This window comes from Priapulus caudatus, unplaced genomic scaffold (genome assembly GCF_000485595.1).
Source record: "Priapulus caudatus unplaced genomic scaffold, Priapulus_caudatus-5.0.1 Scaffold13, whole genome shotgun sequence".
Lineage (NCBI taxonomy): Eukaryota > Metazoa > Priapulida > Priapulimorpha > Priapulimorphida > Priapulidae > Priapulus > Priapulus caudatus.
This window is the reverse complement of record NW_014577074.1, coordinates 1024475-1045032: the sequence shown is the minus strand read 5'-3', so window position 1 is coordinate 1045032 and position 20558 is coordinate 1024475. Positions and strand designations below refer to the sequence as shown.

General features: G+C 41.2%; 2 protein-coding genes across 7 annotated transcripts in view; both read right to left on the bottom strand.

Annotated features, from left to right (window-relative positions):
- Nucleotides 1–8439, bottom strand: part of LOC106808259 (calpain-B-like) — a 41458-nt gene extending 33019 nt beyond the window's left edge. The window contains exons 1-8 of one of the 4 annotated variants that reach the window (XM_014810895.1): nucleotides 8397–8439; nucleotides 4103–4414; nucleotides 3144–3225; nucleotides 2275–2527; nucleotides 1753–1921; nucleotides 995–1170; nucleotides 752–829; nucleotides 313–470 (exon numbers count right to left, since the gene is read on the bottom strand). In XM_014810895.1, coding sequence (XP_014666381.1) covers nucleotides 313–470; nucleotides 752–829; nucleotides 995–1170; nucleotides 1753–1921; nucleotides 2275–2527; nucleotides 3144–3225; nucleotides 4103–4285 — 1099 coding nt within the window. In that variant the 5' untranslated portion in view covers nucleotides 4286–4414; nucleotides 8397–8439. Of the gene's footprint in view, nucleotides 1–312; nucleotides 471–751; nucleotides 830–994; nucleotides 1171–1752; nucleotides 1922–2274; nucleotides 2528–3143; nucleotides 3226–4102; nucleotides 4415–4631; nucleotides 4723–5035; nucleotides 5065–8289; nucleotides 8376–8396 lie in introns of those variants that run through there. The other 3 variants (XM_014810902.1, XM_014810918.1, XM_014810909.1) reach the window with 3 other exon arrangements.
- A 354-nt stretch (nucleotides 8440–8793) lies between these two features.
- LOC106808326 (protein transport protein Sec23A-like) overlaps nucleotides 8794–20558 on the bottom strand; it is a 12971-nt gene continuing 1206 nt past the window's right edge. For all 3 annotated transcript variants that reach the window (XM_014811008.1, XM_014811017.1, XM_014810998.1), the window contains exons 2-18: nucleotides 20156–20397; nucleotides 18469–18613; nucleotides 18087–18164; nucleotides 17536–17694; nucleotides 17090–17175; nucleotides 16663–16807; nucleotides 15938–16096; nucleotides 15705–15820; nucleotides 15223–15346; nucleotides 14628–14798; nucleotides 13491–13597; nucleotides 13115–13268; nucleotides 12713–12864; nucleotides 11889–12063; nucleotides 11240–11395; nucleotides 10638–10703; nucleotides 8794–10295 (exon numbers count right to left, since the gene is read on the bottom strand). In XM_014811008.1, coding sequence (XP_014666494.1) covers nucleotides 10206–10295; nucleotides 10638–10703; nucleotides 11240–11395; nucleotides 11889–12063; nucleotides 12713–12864; nucleotides 13115–13268; nucleotides 13491–13597; nucleotides 14628–14798; nucleotides 15223–15346; nucleotides 15705–15820; nucleotides 15938–16096; nucleotides 16663–16807; nucleotides 17090–17175; nucleotides 17536–17694; nucleotides 18087–18164; nucleotides 18469–18613; nucleotides 20156–20376 — 2304 coding nt within the window. In that variant the 5' untranslated portion in view covers nucleotides 20377–20397 and the 3' untranslated portion in view covers nucleotides 8794–10205. The remainder of the gene's footprint in view (nucleotides 10296–10637; nucleotides 10704–11239; nucleotides 11396–11888; nucleotides 12064–12712; nucleotides 12865–13114; nucleotides 13269–13490; nucleotides 13598–14627; nucleotides 14799–15222; nucleotides 15347–15704; nucleotides 15821–15937; nucleotides 16097–16662; nucleotides 16808–17089; nucleotides 17176–17535; nucleotides 17695–18086; nucleotides 18165–18468; nucleotides 18614–20155; nucleotides 20398–20558) is intronic.

The following is a 20558-nucleotide window of genomic DNA, read 5'->3' as shown; positions in this document are numbered from 1 at the left end:
GACTTATGGCCATTTCCATTTTTGCCAAAAAGTGGGCGTGGCTCAAAAGTAGGTCAACTGGCGTGCCCCAAAATAGGACGTTCACATCTCTCCCATAGGAGTAACAACTGTATGCAATTTGAAACATGTGGGTCAAACGATTCTCAAGTTATCGTTGACCGTAGCCAAATGTTGACGGACAGACAGACGAACAGACGGACGACACCCCATGGCAATAGCTCATCTTGACGATGTCTAAATGTCGTAATTACTGTAAATACAGTACTGTAAAAACAGTAAAACTGTAAAAACAGTAGTAACATATACTGATACCTCTGTACTTTGGCCTTCCTCCTGCAGAGAAGCCCTTCCTCCAGCGAGAGTGCAGCACGTTGGTGCTCCACGACCTTGGTGGGTCAGACAATGAGTCTGCAGTCAAGTTGCAGATGGTCACCTCATTGAAATGCTTCACAAAGTCATTGAACTCCATCCTGTAATAACAAATAATTGATCAATGGCTGATAAATGATGAAACAAAACAATAAAGAGTAATAAAATAACCTGTGAAAAACACTGAAAGGTGATCAATCACCAAATTATAGGTATTTTAAGTGATAAAATGTTAACTTTGATAATGCTCTAATTTACTTCTTTCAAAAATAATTAACTGATCGATCTACATTTTTCATGATTCTGACCTAATCCACTTCTAAATGACCAAATTTATCCGTTTAGATAGTTTTTTATGACAATTTCACTAGACAGTTCATACCAGAACTCGCCATCATCTCTGTGAATGAGGCCCATTTCTGCCCGGTCCTCCGGTGGAATGCTCGTCCACTCCGGCGACCTGAACACGGAAGAAAGAAGTATAAAGCATGTCATTGCATTTTAGCGAGATGGGCAAAACAGTGACATAGTGAAGAATCACTGTCCATCCGTCCATCCTCCAAGATATTGCGCAATTTGTGGTTGCTTGCCAACTCCTCATTGTTTCACTACACACTGCACGTACCTATCGCTCCAGGGTCCTTTCCATTCAATGTGGGTGCCCCAAGGGTTGCGTATACGAATCAATGTGATGTTTTCATCCCCGACATCTGAGATCAGCCGGATCTGTTTCAGATCCGTAATGCTGTAGGCATGCGCGGTGGCCAGTCCACTTGGCAGTATCACATCGTCACTTGTTCCCTGAGGGCAGGCACATATATGACAACATCAAAAAACAATCTATACTATACATCTGAAATGATACCCGATATAAATATAATAATATCATGCTAAGCTTTATCGTGGAATATTTCACTTATTTTTATACTAGCAGAAACACCTGATATTGCATGGGATCTTGCTGCCAGATACTTCTGTACCCTTAGGTATGTGATATGATATACCCCAAACATACCTTGAAATTATTTACAGCCGTATGTTGTAAATAAACTTAATTAATGTGAAACCCTGAGATACTTTCAGGTAGATACATGTATGCACAAATGAAAGAATTTGGCGTGACGTCACTGCTGTGTCCATGTATAAGCAAGACACCCGACTGCATCAGAGGACCAAGCCTTATGATTGGGTACTTTTGGTTTTGATGAGAATGTTCAAGCACTAATTGGAAGTAAACAACCCAGACAGTTCGTACCATGACCTATCTTCTTAGACTCCTAATAGGTAAAAGCAAAACTAGAAATAACCTTGATCTGTATGTGCAGATGCAGTTCCAAAAGCTTTAACTACACGAGTAAATGATAAGAAGGCATATGCAATTACGTGGATAGAGCAGGTGATCAGAGAGCTTCTGTCCATGGCTTTGAACAGCAGGTTGACTAGGTGGCGGGGTGCTTGCATCAGGTCGTACTCCTCCACCAGTCCCCCCGTGAAGTCTGTGAGCGCATCCGCATTCCTGCCTCCCTTCAGCGCCTCGTAAGAGCCTTGGAATCTGCCAATTCAATCAAGTGATTTACTAACCAGGTGACCTGGGTCTGTACTGTTAAATGTAATATACAAGCTGTAGTGAACGTTTATGCAGAATTTTTTTAGAATTCATTTAAATGTCTGCAAACGTTATAGTAAATTACAACTTTTCATCTGTTAAATGATTTCATTTATTTCACAATGCAGCATTATTAGGTGCATAAACGGACAGACAGTAAACTAACAATACCATAGTAAATTAAATATAATGAAAAATTTTGGCGTAAATACAAAAATTAATAAAATAAAATATTATTACACAAGAAAAATCAGCAAGCTATCACATAACACGACTTGTTTGTTTTCCTATTACATTACTTTGCATATGCTTTTTCCAGCAAAGCTCCCCAAAATTCAGACGGATCGTTGGAATGGACGAACATGAGGCGCCCTCTGTAGGTAGGAAGTCTGTCATCGACCACGACCTCCTCCCATATGCCGTACCGCCAGAACTGAAAGCGAAATATGCCAGCGTAGCCATCTGTGAAGCTCTGGTCAGGTGGCACTACCCTGCAGAGGAGCGACCGATCTTCAGCAAGAGCTGCAGCAGACGCCACTACCCAGCAGTCTCCTGAAATGTCAATGCCAAATTAGGATTGTTACATCAATCCACATCAGCTGCTCTCAAGTTCACTTGGTTAGGTTCTAATGCATAATGAGGCTGACATAAATCATGAGTGTCTTAAATTGACTACGTCACGAAATTTTCCATGGTGTTTATTTGTAAAAAAATTTGTTGCAATTTTTTACATGAAAACCAACACCAACGGCATTAAATTTATCCTCAACTTCTTACTTGATAAGATTGTTTTTCAACTAGTTAAAGATCCAAAAAATCTGGGCGTATATTGATAACGACATTAAATCCTTGCAATGGGCTATGTATGAGTCACGAGTGTTTGTTCACATCGAACGGAATAGGAAAATAGACATACCCAAATAGAAATAGGTCATTTGACACACCCAAATATTTATTATGAATTCAGTGACAAAACGAGTGCAATATAACCTTCTAGGCGCACCTAGCCTTTATGCCAATGGTTGCAGTCAGCTAAGCAATAATAACACACTCAGTTTTAGATGCGTGCGATAAAGATTATTTATTAATTGTAAATTCAAGCATAGGTTTAGCTATGGGCAATGTGTGAATGTGTGGATTTGATATGATTTACACTGATTACACATACCTAGCTCTCCCTGGTTTAGGTCAAATCGACTGCCATTATCAGCATAGAACTGTGGTCTCCGTCCCCAGTTCTTACATATCTCCTGTAAAGAGATATAGTGGATAGACAAGGTGATTAATACTGATACTATTTTCAACCATTCTTGATAATAATGAAAGTGAATACAGGTAATCTACAGTTATCTGCTAACTACCTCACAACTACCAAAGTACATGCCAGAGCTCTGATAATGCAATGATAGCTTACGTACACAGCCCCAGGAATTAAGTGGCCTGAATATGTGTATTTACAAATATAAGTAACCATGTACTTTCACCGGTACTAGATTTCTGTATATCTACAACTTCTTAGAAGATATAATATACAGGTCACTGGAAGGCAAAAATTAATGTCACTAGTATCATAAGAGTACATATTGACATACCAGAAAATACAATGGAGTGGTCTTGGTATAGGTGCTTATTAGAGATAGCAGGTACAGGATAAATTAAACATGCAGTATGTAGACAGAGCAACCTGATGAGTTTGCAGGCGAGCGACTGTTAGACACTTCCCTCATATAGGCAGGTCGACTTCGGACTTGTCTAGGAAGGGATTCTTAGAGGATAGGCTGAAATCGATTTCCATCAGCAGGTATCAAGAAATAGGACAGAGATTAGTATTACAGTCATCTCAGCACTTAACAGACTACGCGCCAACCAAATTCAAATACGAATACACATGCAATTACGAATTCATTTCGTCGCATCCCGAGATAAAAACTGTCACACTCAGTAGTTTGTGATTAGATTCATCAATGGAATTGTAGATATACGATTCCACCTCAGTAAAATGGAAACTTCGCTGGAAAACTCCAGCGTTTATGCAAGGAGTCAGATTGACGAACTTTACACAAATCGACAAAAATGTTGTCGTTTTTTCGTAAAACCCAACGTCTCACGCCCGCGCCGTGCCCTTACGTGCGGCCGCATCCAGTCGAATCTGTATCCCGGCACGCGGCTGAAGTACACCGAACGATCACTCGCCGGAAACTCGGGGTCCTCAAACAGTGTGCGGCGCTTCAGATGCTCGCGACTCAGGGCCTCGTACTTGGAAGGCGAGGGTGCCGGCTCTGCCATCTCACCGCGGTGCCACGTCTGCATGGACGGTTGCTGATCAACCTCAGTGGCTGGTCGGCTCCACTGCCAGCATCGGTTAGATCTGCCTGGCGGTGACTTTTTGAGGTGGCGGAGCTGCCTACAGTTCAAATTTGCCACACGCTATACTACCACCTGCAAGCAACCACAGTAAACGTGAGCGGCAATATTACGTAGGTTTGTGCAGTGCCTGGTATACGGACAGACTCGATAAATTCCATTTTAATGATTGATGATGACGATGCAGCTCAGACAATACAGCACGCGAACAACAGCGCGTCAGGTGACGAACTTGTGCCAACCGCTACGGCTGTTCACGCAGACGCACTAATAGTCTAATACACAGACGCACACGCAAGAACTCATCCACGAAAGGCGGCGCGTCCGTCGGTCGCGACCGTCACAACTCGCTGATGACAGCACAGGAAACAAACAATTATGTCGCAGTACGGAGCGAGCAGGCGTTGTGTCCCCGAGCGGCCGGTCACCAGCGCGAACACCTTGCTGACCAGAGACATTCCACAGTGATTACAGCAGACGACGGTGTGGCGGTGCAGCGCCGTCACGCTCGACGAGTCTCCCGCCAGCAAACTTAGCAGCGAGCGAGAGAGAGCAAGCATAGCGAGCGTAGGTAGCATGCGCTGGTAGCGGTGTTTGCACTACTACGTGTGGGTAACCGCGCGAGTAGAGAGCGCCGTGGGGGTGGGAGAGAAGCGCGCTGGTTCACAATGTGCTACTATAAGTTGCGCGCCTTACCTCGGGGCTTGCTGGCCGCACGCGTGCAAGCAGTCAGCAGACGGGTGTTATTAACGGGCGTAGGCAGGCATACGCCGCAGCAGCTCACCGGCCGCAGGTAGCTAGTAGGTGGATACACTCACACCTACAGACGCACGCACCTACGTTTACACACGTACATTCATTTACTCATTCATTCAGTCATGTATGCATACATTCCCACGCACACACTCACTTCCATGCACGCAGAAACGTATGACGCGCCGTAAGTTGGCCTGTTTGGGGTACTCACACGTACATAGGCTAATATATATAGGCTATATGGAACCATATAGGCTAACAAATTCATAAGACGTTTATAATATTTCCTAAACAATAGACCTGTGTGACACCAGGGAGACCCAGCGAGAAGTCAACAACCTCGCACCATGTAGGGATAAAATATGTTTATTTTTAAATGACAATACCTACCATGAATGCATGATTTAATTAACCATATCTTTGGGTCATATGCGGTTTTATGTAATTTTATTAACAAATAAATGCTCATTCTATTGTAAAATACTAATAATAGTACACAAGGAATGACAGCTATTACCAGATGCTACAGACATATTCATATGAATTTTTAGCAACTATTCGTATTGTGGCATTGTGTCGATCTTGTGCATAGATTGCTTGAACCAAGAACTGCACTAGGAAAGTTAACTTTTTAGGAGAGTTGTTTCCTTTTGTAACCTATAGCCTCTAATATTATTGCCAATACAAATTTCCACCACAGACAGAATTATTCTGAAGTAATGCATTCCATATCTTTGTTCCTAGGAACTGCAGGATTGATGCTAGCTAGCATATCATTATATGACATTTAATTCTTTCTTACAGTATTAAAGAATGAAAGAATTCCTATATTCTGAACTTTTGAGTAGGACTGGATATTTTTTTATGGATTTTACAACAGGTTATATAGTTGAAATCAAAATGTTTAAAATCAGGATTGGCTGGGCTTTCAAACATATTTCCTAGACTGTTTCTTATATGAAATTTTGTTGTCTTAAATTGATGTTAAAACTTATGTGTGTCTTACAAACAAGTGCATTAATGTGAACACAAGGTGCCCAATATATAACAATATACACACAGAGTGTGCACAATCTCATAACTAGAAGCAGCAAATTAAAAAAACGCAGCCAGTTTGCACTTGCCAAGTGTGTATCTAAGAAAACCTCCAATTTGGAAACCGGTAATGCCTAGCTTAACAAGGTTTCATCATGCAGCACTGTTTTACATTTTAAATTCTATAGGTTTTAGGCCTAAAAACTGGATGCGCAGACTGCTCAGAGTACATGTATTCCATGCAGAGCAAACTATAGTTGCTATTCAAGACTGCTAAAGAAATGGTGAGAGATACTATCTGGTCAGGTATGTTGGTCAGGTGGTGTGCCCCCATGACTACATGATCAGTCTTTGTAGTGTAACTGTGTTGCATTCAATGCACGCTCACACAAAGAGTTCTTGTCAATCCAGTATTCTATTCGGCACTTGGTGAAGGCTTTTGATTACCAAGGTCTATCGCCATTCTGATTTAGGATAAATTTCACACATGCAACTTGATTCTAAAATTCCCTACTGTCTTAATTTGCGTGATAGCATATATATATCCAGATCAAGTGCCACAATTGTTTTTACCGCAAATAAAGGATTCTTGTGCATGCCAATCAAACAGAGGGGTGAAATACGGTTTGGGCAATGCAGTTAACGATTCAGTAATTCACAACATTTCCTAGTAAAAAGTAGAAGTAACAATGTTATCATAAAATAATGATTGGAACCAGGGAAATACATACAGTGAGACACTGTATTACAATAACATAATTAGGTCACATAAATTCGCCCAGAAGTAACATGTTATATTATGACCGCCTTTCTCCGAGTACGAGAATGATACCATTAATAGTATTACTGTACAATGATATACGATTAGGTTGTGGTTTGGGTATGAGTTAAGTTATCGTGTTACTAACGCTCATAGGGTCTATGTCCCCCAGGGTACAGCCGGAACGTACCCTGGTCACTATTTGATATGGCTAGGGTTAGGATTAGGGTTAAGGTTAGGGTTAGGGTTAGGGTTAAGGAGTAGGCGTAGGCGACTCCCTAGACTCGTTAGTGTAGTAGGCGAGGTACGGTCCGGCATATTAGATAGTACCAGGGTACGTTCCGGCAGTACCCCGGGGGACATAGACCCTCTCAGCGTTACTAACACTGTTAGGGTTCAACGTAATGATAGGATGATTATGATATTATATGGGTTCATGGATATATGCGCTAACCGCAATTCATTTTCGCAAATGGGCGACATGTGCAAATGTGGACAGCTCTTATAACTTATAAGTTATGTCCTTGGCTTGCATGGGCTATTATAATTATATAGTACGGCTGTATCATGGTACCGCCGGTCTAATAAAACATTGATCATTGAATTGAGCTGTAAAGGACTCAGTCATATCTTATTTGAGATAGTTTGTTACGATGTTTAGTTTATTAAAATTCATTGCCCGACTAGAACTTAGGCTCATAGGGTCTATGTCCCCCAGGGTACTGCCGGAACGTAACCTGGGTACGGTCCGGTATACCGGAACGTACCCTGGTCACTATTTGATATGGTTAGGGTTAGGATTAGGATTAGGGTTAGGGTTAAGGTTAGGGTTCGCGTTCGGGTTAGGGTTAGGGAGTAGGCGTAGGCGACTCCCTAGACTCGTTAGTGGAGTAGACGAGGTACGGTCCGGCATATTAGATAGTACCAGGGTACGTTCCGGCAGTACCCCGGGGGACATAGACCCTCTCAGCAGAACTTAGTAGTAGCATTGGGCCATTGGCCGTACTTCCCCGTAGGCGTAGTACTACTACTACTACTAGTACTACTACCACTACTAGTACTAGTACTATTACTACTACTACTACTAGTCTAGTCAGGTGGGCTCGGGCCATTGCAGCAGTCACTATCACTCAGTATCAGTATCAGTAATGACACTAGTCCGAGATTCCTCTGACCAATGCCCACACCGACGATTTTGGTGGTTTTGGTGTGGGTTAGGCCACCCACCCACATATTGACCTAACCCACACCAAAACCACCAAAATCGTCGGTGTGGGCATTGGTCAGAGGAATCTCGGACTATAATGACACTTGACAGTATCACTGCCATTCTCGCCACACACAGAACGCTGCTGAATAAATACAGATCATAGATCACTAACTAAGCTATTATTAATACCTTTCTCAAAGTATATAATTTCACGTGTACATTCGTTTCCAAACAAAATTAGAACAGATATTATAAATTATTCAACTACAACTAGGCCTACAACTACAAGTACTTACTTGACAACAGACACCGCGTTACCAGGCAGATACAATGGATAAAACATCAACATTGACAATTATCGCCATCTGGTGTCGTTTAGCACAGCTCAGTGGTTTATGGACTATAAATTACTATGTAACTGTATCATTAATCATTATTATTGCAACATTGCAATTAGCAACGTATCAACATTGCAATTAGCAAATACTGTGATATATTTGTATCTACCTGAGCACTTCCAGCTGCAGCATCTAGGGTGTCTGACAGCAAATAGTTGGAACTTTAAAGATATATGCTTTGATGAAGATATTTGAAGCAGTAATTTTTCGTGATTGAAAGATGATTCAACTAAAATCTGCTCATGCTGAGTGCATACAATTATCAGTGAAATAAACACCAGTAAAATTCCAAACGTGATGTTTGTAACAATATATATATTTCCTACCGCCCAATCAAAGTTTACTCAAATATGTTAACAAGAGAAAATACAAACATGCACACATGGTCGGCACAGACTGAAATATTATATTCAATCAGTCTTCTGTACAAATAGCATTCTGCCCATTTATCCACACAAAAACTTTCGTTGGATGTTACATATGTGTAAAATTACATAGGCTGAACACAACAGTCACATAATCTCACCAAATGCCAATTCCTGGCATCACCAACTACAGGCTTTCAACATCAAATGATCAACCCCGCTACATTTGCCACAACATGTTGCACCATGCAATGTATGTAGCAAATGTTTCACTTGCATTACAATAAATCCGTTGTGATTGGTACTCATATATGTGTTGACAATAAATAGATTTATGATTTTATAGCAAAAAAATTCAACCCCCTTATAATACTACTACTACTGCCCTCCTCCTTACTACAGGACCTGGTTCACACACTTCCTTACATGACGTGAATAACTGGCTGATGATATCTTTCAACTTGGCATAGAAGGTATAGCAGTTGCTATTCTACATATGTCCCATACCCCGAATCCCTCCCTTGTCTATCCAAGGAGAAGAGAAGCTTACACATGCATTTCATTTACAATTTAGGCAGTATGTTTTCAATAAAATTGCGCCGTTAACAACACTAGCATTAATGATACACAAACACATTTAACGTTCGAGAAAGCTGCGGCTGATTGCAATAACAGAGAATGCCATGCACTGCCACATTTCGTAAATAAAACCCTATCGCAGTGGCTCCAAATGTGGGTGATACCACCCCCATAGGGCCTTGGGATTACCTAGGGACTGCTAAGAAGCAAGGGGTTGGGCAGATGACACTATATTGCACTGACACCGCGCAGCTAATGTTGCTAATGATGTTAAGCAATCACAGACGACCATCTTCCATGTGTCCAAATAACTTTTAACCTGACATTGGAAAGTTGGTATCACTTCCACAAGCCCATCCATCACGTTGCAAATTAGTGAAAAATGAAGCAGTTACTTAATATGGTATCTTAGTGTGTTGCTAAAGAACTAATCGACTTTGGAAATAATTCTACCAGGTTTATCAATTTTCTTTAATTAATTCAAATAAGTTGTAAATAGATTTTGAATAAATTGAGTAATTAATTGTTACTGGTTTGGATTTTATGGTATCTTATTGTTACCTTCAAGTGTCACGCAAACTGCTATTTGATTGCTTTCTACAGCATAGGGTAGGATGCATTGGGGATGAGTTTATGGAGCTAAGGGGGCGGTAACCCAAAAAAAATAGGAAACCACTACTCTATGGAGTCTGGGAGACAAATGGCTTTGCCCAGCCACTCAATATACTTCATAAAAATGTGGAGCTCCTAATTGGTGCATTGGCTACGCTGTGCTGGAAACTGCCAATTTTTTCAGGTGATCCATGAACACTTGAAGGCTGACATCATCAGTAAACACTGGAGCACCAGCATCCTAGAGAAGAAAAACCAAGGTAATGCTGTCACAAAAACTGGTAAGAATCTGGATGGGAACAGTGATTACAGATATATCTGATATACACATGATGAATACGTTATCTTGGAAAATTTCATTTGAAATACATGGGTTCAAGACGTGGGAATAGTGATATTAGTGAATGCGCCAATGTCTTACGACATATTAAAAGAACATGAGCACACAAACATGACAGGACACAACCATGAAGTATCTGTACTGGGAGCAGTTGCTTCTGTCACACGATTCTTTACAGTGAGTGGTACAAATGTTGTGAAATGCATGTAGGTATGCACCACAGGTATGCGTACACATTCTTACCTGACTCCACGTGTACATCGTATTGTGTGTCTGAGAAGGATTCACCTTAGACAACAGGAACCGAGCCTGGGAAGAAAATTATGAAATTTTAGATCAGATAAAAAACACCTACTATATATTCTAGTTGCGTCTGAAAACGTACACAGTGCTTATAGTCGACATAAAGAGAATGATACAACATTAATACCGAAGATGAAAATGAATTATATGATTGGTGGTAAGATGTATAATATATAGAACAAACAAGCAGTATGTGATACCTGATAGAGGGAGGAAGAAGGATCGTGATACAAAAGGCAGAAAGACAGATACGTAATACATGACAGGCTATGAGGGAGCATGGGTCCATGATATATGGCATTGGGAGGAGGAATGGAACCAAATACACCATCTATAGTGATAAAACAAAAATGCATACCCAAAAGAGGGAAGAATGAAACAACATACATAACAGAGGGAGAAGGAACGATACCACACACACAACAGAATGAGATGGAGAAAAAAACATATACACAACCAAGGGAAAATGAATAGAATCACATGCACAATAGATAGAGAAAGAGAGCAGACAGAACAGCGTACAGAGAGAAAGGCTGCTGTACCTGTGATCCCATATGTTCGGATTCCACATATCGGGGCATCGGGAATCGATTCTCGAGAATTTCCTGGGCATCGTCAACAGGAGCCTGAAGCAGCTGCCGGAAGTTCTCATATTCCGGCTGATTGTGGTAGCCTGCTTTGTACCATTGTGCTATCGTCTGTAACACACATATAACACTAAACTTTCCTACTCCGACTGAGCGTGGTAGCCGGCCTTGCACCACCGGGTGAGCGTCTGTAAGCCACACATCACAATGAAGTTCTCATATTCTGGCTGATTGTGGTAGTCTGCCAAATACCAAAAACGCACACGCACACACGCACGCATGCATGGATGCACGCACAAACCACTTTACAATATTGCACACACTTTAACTAATTTAACATACTAACTAGTAACAACACACACAAATGGTCTGTAGTCCCCCTCCCCCAATCACACCCAAACCATCCCCCATAGAAAGAAAGAGATGCTAGGGTGTGCAGATGAGAATGAAAAGCAATATTTCAAAAAATCTCAAATTTCTGCATTTCAGATTAGAAAAAAACGTGCTTAGTCTCCTCCAAAAAACGTTGGCCCGCGACAGCTCGACCCTACGTGAGCAACTTCAGGAAGTTAACTAATAAAAAAAAACACATGGCACCACCTACCTCGCCCCTGTAGATGACGAGGTGGAAGAAGGAGTCCATGAGGAGGATGCGGTCGATCTGGATGCTGCTGCTATCAAGCAGCACGGGTTCCGGCGGTCCGCTGAACGAGTACGAGTACAGCACCGGCTGCACCATGATCAGACTCTGCGTGAGGTCCTCCCTGTTCAGGATGTGCCTAAAAGCAGACGACGTGGAGCACGTTATGTAATGACTTATGTGCGCCAACACCAACAGTCTACTCGACCAAGACAGCGAGGAAAGTTGACGCTTCAGGGACATTGTAGTAGTGAAGTATAGTATGTAAGTAGTGTAGTATAGAATGTATTAGTTGTTGTTCCGTCTCGTAGGCTAAATTCAGAAGGGTAGAAACAATTCTATTTCAATTTGACTTGCGATTAATTTACTTGACTTTCTTTTTTTTGCAGGTAATCCAGCTCACCATGTGATTAGCGATAGTGGAACATGTTTTACATTTTGCATACTAATCCAGGCAGACTCACTGGGAAAACAAGCTAGCAGTCTGGCAATGGTCACAAAGCAAAGTGGCAATAGGTTGCACAACCAACGTATTAGCCAGCGAGCCGTGCAGCCGTAATTTGCACAGTCAGTTTTGAAACTAAACGGCCAAAAATGTTAAGCACGGACTAAAATATTGATCTAAAGCCGTGTACATTTGTAAAATTGCACTCCCAAATATTTTTTCTGCACTTCCACAATACTCATTCCTGGCTAATACCCTGTTGCACAACTGGTGCTAAATTTAAACCCTGAAACAATCACGAAACAATACTAGCTGCCTGCTTCCATCATTGACTAACACACACCGGTAGTAGGCAGTCTCATCAGGACTGTTGTTGAAGACTTGTAGAAACTGCGAGCGCCTAAGGTGGAACATAAACTGCGGATACAGGGAGAACGTTTCCGATAGCCGGAATGAGTTCGGATCGTCCTTGTTGTACTCGCCAAACTTCTGACACTGCAATGACAATGCAACGACGTGAAACTCTGCACCGTAACAACACGCCATACTGCAATGCGCTCACATATCAAACGTAAATACAATGAAATGCCAAACTAGAAAGCACAAGCAGTGCTTGGATCAATGAAATTACTTAGTGTTTTTAGAGTATTATTTAATAATTCAACAAAATTATTCACTTTGATTGCACACAAATGACAGAACAAATGGGTAGTGATACAGATTATGCCTGCATATTTCTGCGCACCAGTCTAATGAGCATTCTGTCTAGCCAGCGGAGCACATCTGGTCCTTCGTCCGTCTCGGACCTGAATATAGCAAGCCTCGCCATCAGCACTGCAGCTGTCTCCTGGTCAAAGCTGGATGCTATGTGAGGCAGACTTGTTGTTGCATCTACCCAGCTGCAAATAATACGATTGTCAGCAACACTTACCCAGATTAAATGCTACAAGACAATAATCGAGTAATTATCTATTTCCGAAATGTAAACAATACCTGTTTTGCAAGGATGGCAAAAATTATATATATTGATCTTCTACCTAGGTCTCGGCAGCCAATTTGATATCACATATTATATCACATTTCTCGTGTTAACACGAATATCTGTGTTAGATCCTACTTACTTTCTGGCAATGGTGGTGACTCGGACGCGTTTCTGCCCACTCGGATGCTGATACTGCGTGATGAATTGTATGAAGCCACGGCCTCCCTGTGGGATCGGTGCCGAATGCTGTGCCCAAAACCAGACGGTTAGATAAGACACCTAATACTACAGGAAGGCTTTAAAGGATTTATTTCGAAATCATTGCTCAAAAATGCAAAATCTGGAGAAAAAAATATATCGAAATATAGTCTCACCTCATAGCGGATATGTGACTGATTACACTAACTTGAAAAACACTAAGAATTTAAATGCTTTTATAGCATAGAAAATTGGAATTGAACATGTCGTAACATCATGGGATATTTGATTATAGAGACAATTAATTTGCAAATGGCACCTTCAAAACAAGTGCACCAACAGTGCACCTAATTCAAACAAAAGGGCATCTCTTTCTGTGTACTAAACTAGGTGCGAATTAAAATTTTAGCTTCACAAGAAATGGCGGAGGAAATCAAAACGAGTAAGCAAAAGCCGAATCGTGCATGTTTTGGTGAATATAGCTAAGTACGAAGGTTCTAAGACATGATAGCGTTACACTAGAGACTAGACAGTTGCTGTTACTCAAGCTATAAGAGTTGAGTACTGTAAAAGTGGGGAAAACACGAGACTGGTCAAAAATTATATTCGAATATCTGGCTTTAAAAAAACATACATGACCCAGTCACTTGCAACACTTGCAGCCAACTTATTCATGAATCTCACTACGTACCAATTACCATAACCTATTATGCCCCCTAAAAATATCGGCTAGAAGGCCATTGTGTTAGCTGTCTACAACCATCTCTTACATAACACACAAGATATGATGTTGGTAGATTTCACCGATTGAAACATCCATTAATATAGGCGATACGAGATGCAGAGGTTCTGCATCTCCCGGCACAACGTATGCTTAATGATGTCACCCACGCGTAATCTACGTGAAAGCGGCACGTGACGTGGCTGTGACGTGCGCTGTGACGTGCGCTGTGACGTGCGCTGTGACGTGCGCTGTGACGTGCGCTGTGACGTGCGCTGTGACGTGCGCTGTGACGTGCGCTGTGACGTGGCTGTGACGTGCGCTGTGCTGTGCGCCGTGCCATAAGCTCAGCTATACCTGGTGAACGACTTCGAAGTAGACGGCCGCCGTCGTGTTCGGATAGATTCCGCAGAACTTCCACTGGCACGTCCCTCCACTTCCCATCTCCGTTTCCGACACGCTGGGGCTCTTCGCGTTCATTGATACGCACGGGCCGATCACTCCCATAATCTTCATCTCCCTCGAACACTACCGGTGTGTGCGAAAATAACAAAACCATCAATCGCTGTGCCGCTCACATTGACGTTCAGCAGCCATGCAGACATTAGCAACGTCAGATAGAACAAGGTGCGATCACTATATAATTGGCAAAAGTCTCAATTAATTCGCCAGTATATAATGCTAGGCTGTTTTTCGAGAGAATGAATGCCTAGATTCTAACGATGGCAAATCCACAATCACCACAATGGCAATCCCATTCACATTTAATATTTATTCACTCAGGTATTGCATAGAATCCTCCAAATGTTTGTATATTATAAAAGCTTCACAATTATCTTTAACAGCCTTTGCTTCTAAGTGTGTAAATAGTTGCAAATAATTATTTTTAAATACTTAACACTAAACTTAACACTTACTTAAACCTACTTTTATACATAAATAATATTCTCACCTTGACTTCTACTACTGCATTGAAAGCCATCGTGAATTCACCCTTTGAGTCCTTGGCAAACACTCTCTGGAATGTCTGCTTGAATAGGGTAGAGTCAAACGAATCACCCATCACCAGGTGGCCACTGCAATTACAACATGGATAATAGACTAAAGGTAACCATGACAATGCATGTTGATGGAAAAGAGCAGTAACAGATTCATGAGATAAATTGTCGATTGCAAACGTGAACATAAATTTAACCCACAATGACTCAGTAACTGTTAGCAAACTTTCCAAATACTAGATACAATGGTGCTGCCATCTACAGCACATCCCAATAAATTTAAGCAAATAGAACAAAGCGAGCACAACATTGCAACTTGGTTACACTTAATGAGACACATTTCATTACGTACTTCTTCATCTAAATAAAAAAAACCTGTGTGCTATTATGTCACCATAAAACATATCAATGAGGAAATCAGGCATAACCGACTCACCCGGTCGTGTTAGGGCAGTACTTCATCTCGTGTATGCCAGTCTGATCAAGAGCACAGGAGTACAGGTCTATCACATGTCCATTCTGAGCCGCTCTTGTCGCCAGAGCCTCATAGTGCTGCCCAACAACATGCACAAATTACTCACCACTGACAAACCACCAAGGAAAGCAATCCGTCGCTCTAATGCAGTGCTACTTGCAACTTCTGCCACGCGAAATCGAGCCGTCACGTACCTTGATGGCTTTCTTCACGTATTTCGCATTGTCCTTCTCGATATCATGATGGGAGCGAATCGGATACTTGAGTTCCTCGCCGACAACCATGCCGGGTCCCTGCGTGCAGGGGCCACCGATGAACAGCATTATGCGAGCTCCCGTGTTGGGGTAGGTGCACTGTAAGCAGATGTGTGCGTCGTTAAGTTCACAAATGCTGTGTTTGGTAGTTCGAAATTTCTGCCGTCCCTCGTTCAACAGGCAAGATACATTCCTGAGACTTGTCCGCTCAGGTAAACATTGCCTAAATGATGTCATTATAACATGGTGCATATCGAGATAGTGGCGCAACACCAGGGGGTTATACACATGAATTGCCAGTGCATTAGTTCTGTTGAATGTGGAATAGAGGTGGGTAAATTACAAAGATAGTGGCAGATGTCATTAGATCTTTTTTCATTAACGTGCAATTGATTATTGTCTGGAATTATGACATAACTACCATTAAATAGTAACTATTAAATGAATGTTTATTACCCATTACACAAGTCTTTAATAAACGAGGTATGATAGTACACGCACAAAACCCACAATTCTAGTACCATAAGACTAATTTAAGGTGCATTAAAACTTCATTGCTGCTCTTTCAATCAGCTTCTAATTCTCACAAAAAGTTTAGAAGAAGTGCTCTGTCCTATGTAACTCCGAGAGAAGGCAAGTAAAAAACAAATAGGCTCCGCTTATACCTCTAACAGACCAGCCGCAATGGAAAGTGCAACACCGGTAGAACGAAGCGGACGTTTGCCCTGCTGTACTGGCCACGGATCCTCCTGCAGCTCTCCCAGGAGGTCAGTGAGTGCTTCATCACACTTGTGCACAGGCTGCAAGAACCTGGAATCGTGTGTAAACATAAATAACCATAACGTGTACCAACACAAATAATGACGAACGTAAATATTGGCTATAGATATGGGATAACACACCATTGTCGGATTACCCATGTCGGAAGGTGAAACAGGTGGAAAGATCATTGACCAAGAACGACAAATGCAACCGAATTATGGCAATTTTACGAAAATATCAAAGTAGATAAAATGAAAATAAAAGTGACAGGTAAATGTAGATGGCAGTAAATGTCGTAGCTATGGCATGTACATAAATGTAGAAACTCACTTATTAAATGTCTGATGCTGTTGTGGTTGCTGTTGCTGACCTCTTTGCTGTTGCTGGGGCACTGCCTTACCTATTCCCAACATGTCCTGTGATAGAAAGACAACAAGTTTAATAATACATACTATTTGGTAGGATATTGACTTGTACAAGTTGCAAATAATATAACACTACATACAATCAGTTAATGTATTTTCTTTTATTACGAAATAAATCATATTTTTTGCTAGAAATGCTTTGCTGTTAAACTGTTCCTGTAATTGGAACCATGTCCTATCACACAAAGTGAGTATACTCACATTGAATTTGCATATGTACATGCATGGACAGTTAACACACGAAAAATGGTTTATACCTAATCCGGACCATATCTATATATATATATTAGTTAGCAATGCAGGTGTTCAAAGATGAATATGGTTATTATTAGCCAAAAATACCATGTATACCTGTATCTGCTTGGCAGTAAGGTCCTTTGTTCCACGAAATACGTAGCTCTTGGAGATACCATCGCAGCCTAGCTCGTGCACCTGCACCATCTTACCAAATGTGATGACACCAATTAGAGCATTGGGTGGCAACAGACTAAGAGACATCTGCAGTGATTCCTAAAAATATGAAAATTCATATTAACAGATCTAATTTAGCAAAACCTGTAAACAAAACGATGACTGACAGAATAATATTATGTAACCGCATCTAAATTAAGGTAGACCTTAGCATTGTTTTACCTGTAATACAAAATCCAATCAGTGAAGTAAATTTTATCAAGTTTCCCTCCATAAATCATACATGCACCTGGGCAACTCCATGCTCTATGTGTTTATTCAGCCTTACGTACACCATTAGTAATCAAAATTATGATTTTGTAACACAGATGAGCAACATTACATTAGCACTATACAAATATTTAACTGGAACATCGTAATACTGATAAAAAAATCCCAAAATGGATGACACAATCTACGTGTACAGTTATATCTAGTGTCAAGTATGTTACCTTTAGAGCCTGGAGGTCTTGTTTGTCCATACACATATCCAGAACTATGAGGAAGATGGGAGGCAGTGTAGTAGCTCTCTGAAAGATAGTGAGAACAATACCGAAAATTGAATCAATTTTCTATATGACGTAAGAAGTAGAATGGAAAATATCACAGAGATGCTTACGGTTATAATACAAATCATTACCGTTACAACAGAATAGTCAATTTTAAAATTACGTTTATATTTCAAAGAGGCTACACAACCACATAATTAATTTTGGGGTTTGGAAGTGTGGCGCCACCTTCTCACAATCTACTGTATAATATTATCACACCTGGCTAGAATTCGAAGGTCATCAGCCAAACCATACTATTACTTCCTCAGTCATGCTTGCTTACCATGATACTATACTCGATTGTGGTAAAGTTCGGAATGATCTCCGCTGGTTGATGTTGCTCAGTTATTGCTGCATACTGAGGTGGGAAAGGATTACGGTTGAAACAGAAGTTGCACACCCACACTCTTGATCTGTAGTCTACTTGGCTGCAGATATAAAATTAAATATACAATTTACATTTCTTTTTTTGCGGTCACCAAACTCACATTCGTAATATAGCAGATTCCAATAGATTCTATATACTGGTCCATTTAAAATAAATAAATTGGAGTAGTTGAGGGATATGTTAAAATGATTGCTTATATTATGTTATCTCTGCTTCTATAGCAATGTTTCACGTGACGTCATAGATCAAGTCACGTGTATTTGTTATGTGTTGTGGTTGGCAGAAGCGAAGCGTGCTGCTTGACATTTACAGATGAATGACCAAATGTTTTGATAGAAAGCGCTGTTTATGCCAGTTTAAAGCAATATGCCTGTTAGCTGCTGTGTGATTGATTGCAGAAATAGGTTCAAGAAAGGTTCGGGAATAAAATTCTTCAAAATTCCAGAGACAGAACCGAAGAAAACGGCCTGGGAGAGTGCAATTTGCCGTAATGACTGCAAGTACAGGGCTATATAGACTGGTACTCGCTCCCACCTCAATTACCCATCGAGTAACTAAGCTAAGCCGAGAGGTGAGAGCGAGTACCAGTCTAAGGGCTATAGGCAGCGCACTGCTTTCCAATTCCCATACGAGCCTCGCCATTGGAGCGTTGCAAAAACGTTGCAGTGCTGCGGCGCAAGAATGAGGTCACGAAGAGCGCCGGTGGGTGTTTCCTGATTCTGACACTCATTTACATTTACTGGGCAACGTTAGCGAACGCAAGAATTTCGTCAGTCTTTGTGTGATTTCGCGTGACACAGCTCGGTTACGAACAGAGACAGTATGTTTTCATAACAAGTGAACACTGTTCTTGAAATAGAAACAAAGATGGAAGCTGTTGGATGTGTATTCGTGCTGTTAAGGCGTGAAATCAAGCGAGCGTCGAGCGAATTTAGCGATCACGCTTTCCTACCTGCTATATATTTAAGTGTCAGTGTGCAGCGTGAGGAATGGCAGCCGGTAGCGTGTGTTGCACATAGGGGATTTGGACAGAATTTACAGGAAACTGTCACCAATAATAGGTGAAAGAGAGTATAGAAACATTAAGAATTTGGTAGTAAATAGATTTCGTATTTATTTAGCATTATATTTTATTGAAACGCTTCAAGTGCCTGTAGGCGTGTCGATGAGATACGTGTAAATATCACCGAAGGTCAAGTCGGGCCAGAATGTGGCGTTATTCTGCCATCCTTTCAATCTGTATGGGTCTGGTAGTGCAAATAAACTTTTGTTGTACTTAAGTTTAGAAAAATATCTAGATTTTGCGATAGAATTAAGGTTATTTACGTATTCAGACACTTTTGAAACGCTTGTTGCAGTCGAGGATGCCATAGTTTCTTTGTATCAAACAATATCACGCATCTGCTTGCTGCCAACCGTTAAACTGCGCATGTGCATCAATTGCTGACGTCAATGTTTATAAACATGAAACATCGCTATAGCAAGCATCTTGTTGTCTTAGATGCTGATTAAGTGATTTGATCAGAGTCTAATTTAACAATGGAACTGAGATGCATGAATGAGATATTTATTTATTTCATACCTGAAAGGGTTTAGGATTGCTCTGCATGTTGATCTTGTGCAGAGAACTGGGTCGTAGTGGATTGGAGGAAGATCTGGAAGCTCTTTTATTGGGGTATACAGACAACCAATTGGCACCACTAGTCTGGTTGCCTCCAGACGACTGGAAGGCCATGCATTCACGCTGAATCGAACCCCATCTCTCTCCTCCTGCTGCTGAATAAACTCTGCATATGTTGCCATTACGAGGGTCCCCACTACAACCTAGATAAGCCAAAGAAGAACAAAAACATTTCTACAGTACAGACAATAACATGATTAAGTTAACAAAATAGAACACCTAGACCAGGGTTCGACACTAACGCTAGTCCGTTAGTCCGAGACTAGTAAAAAATCAGAAGGACTAGTAGATTCCCATAGCAGCT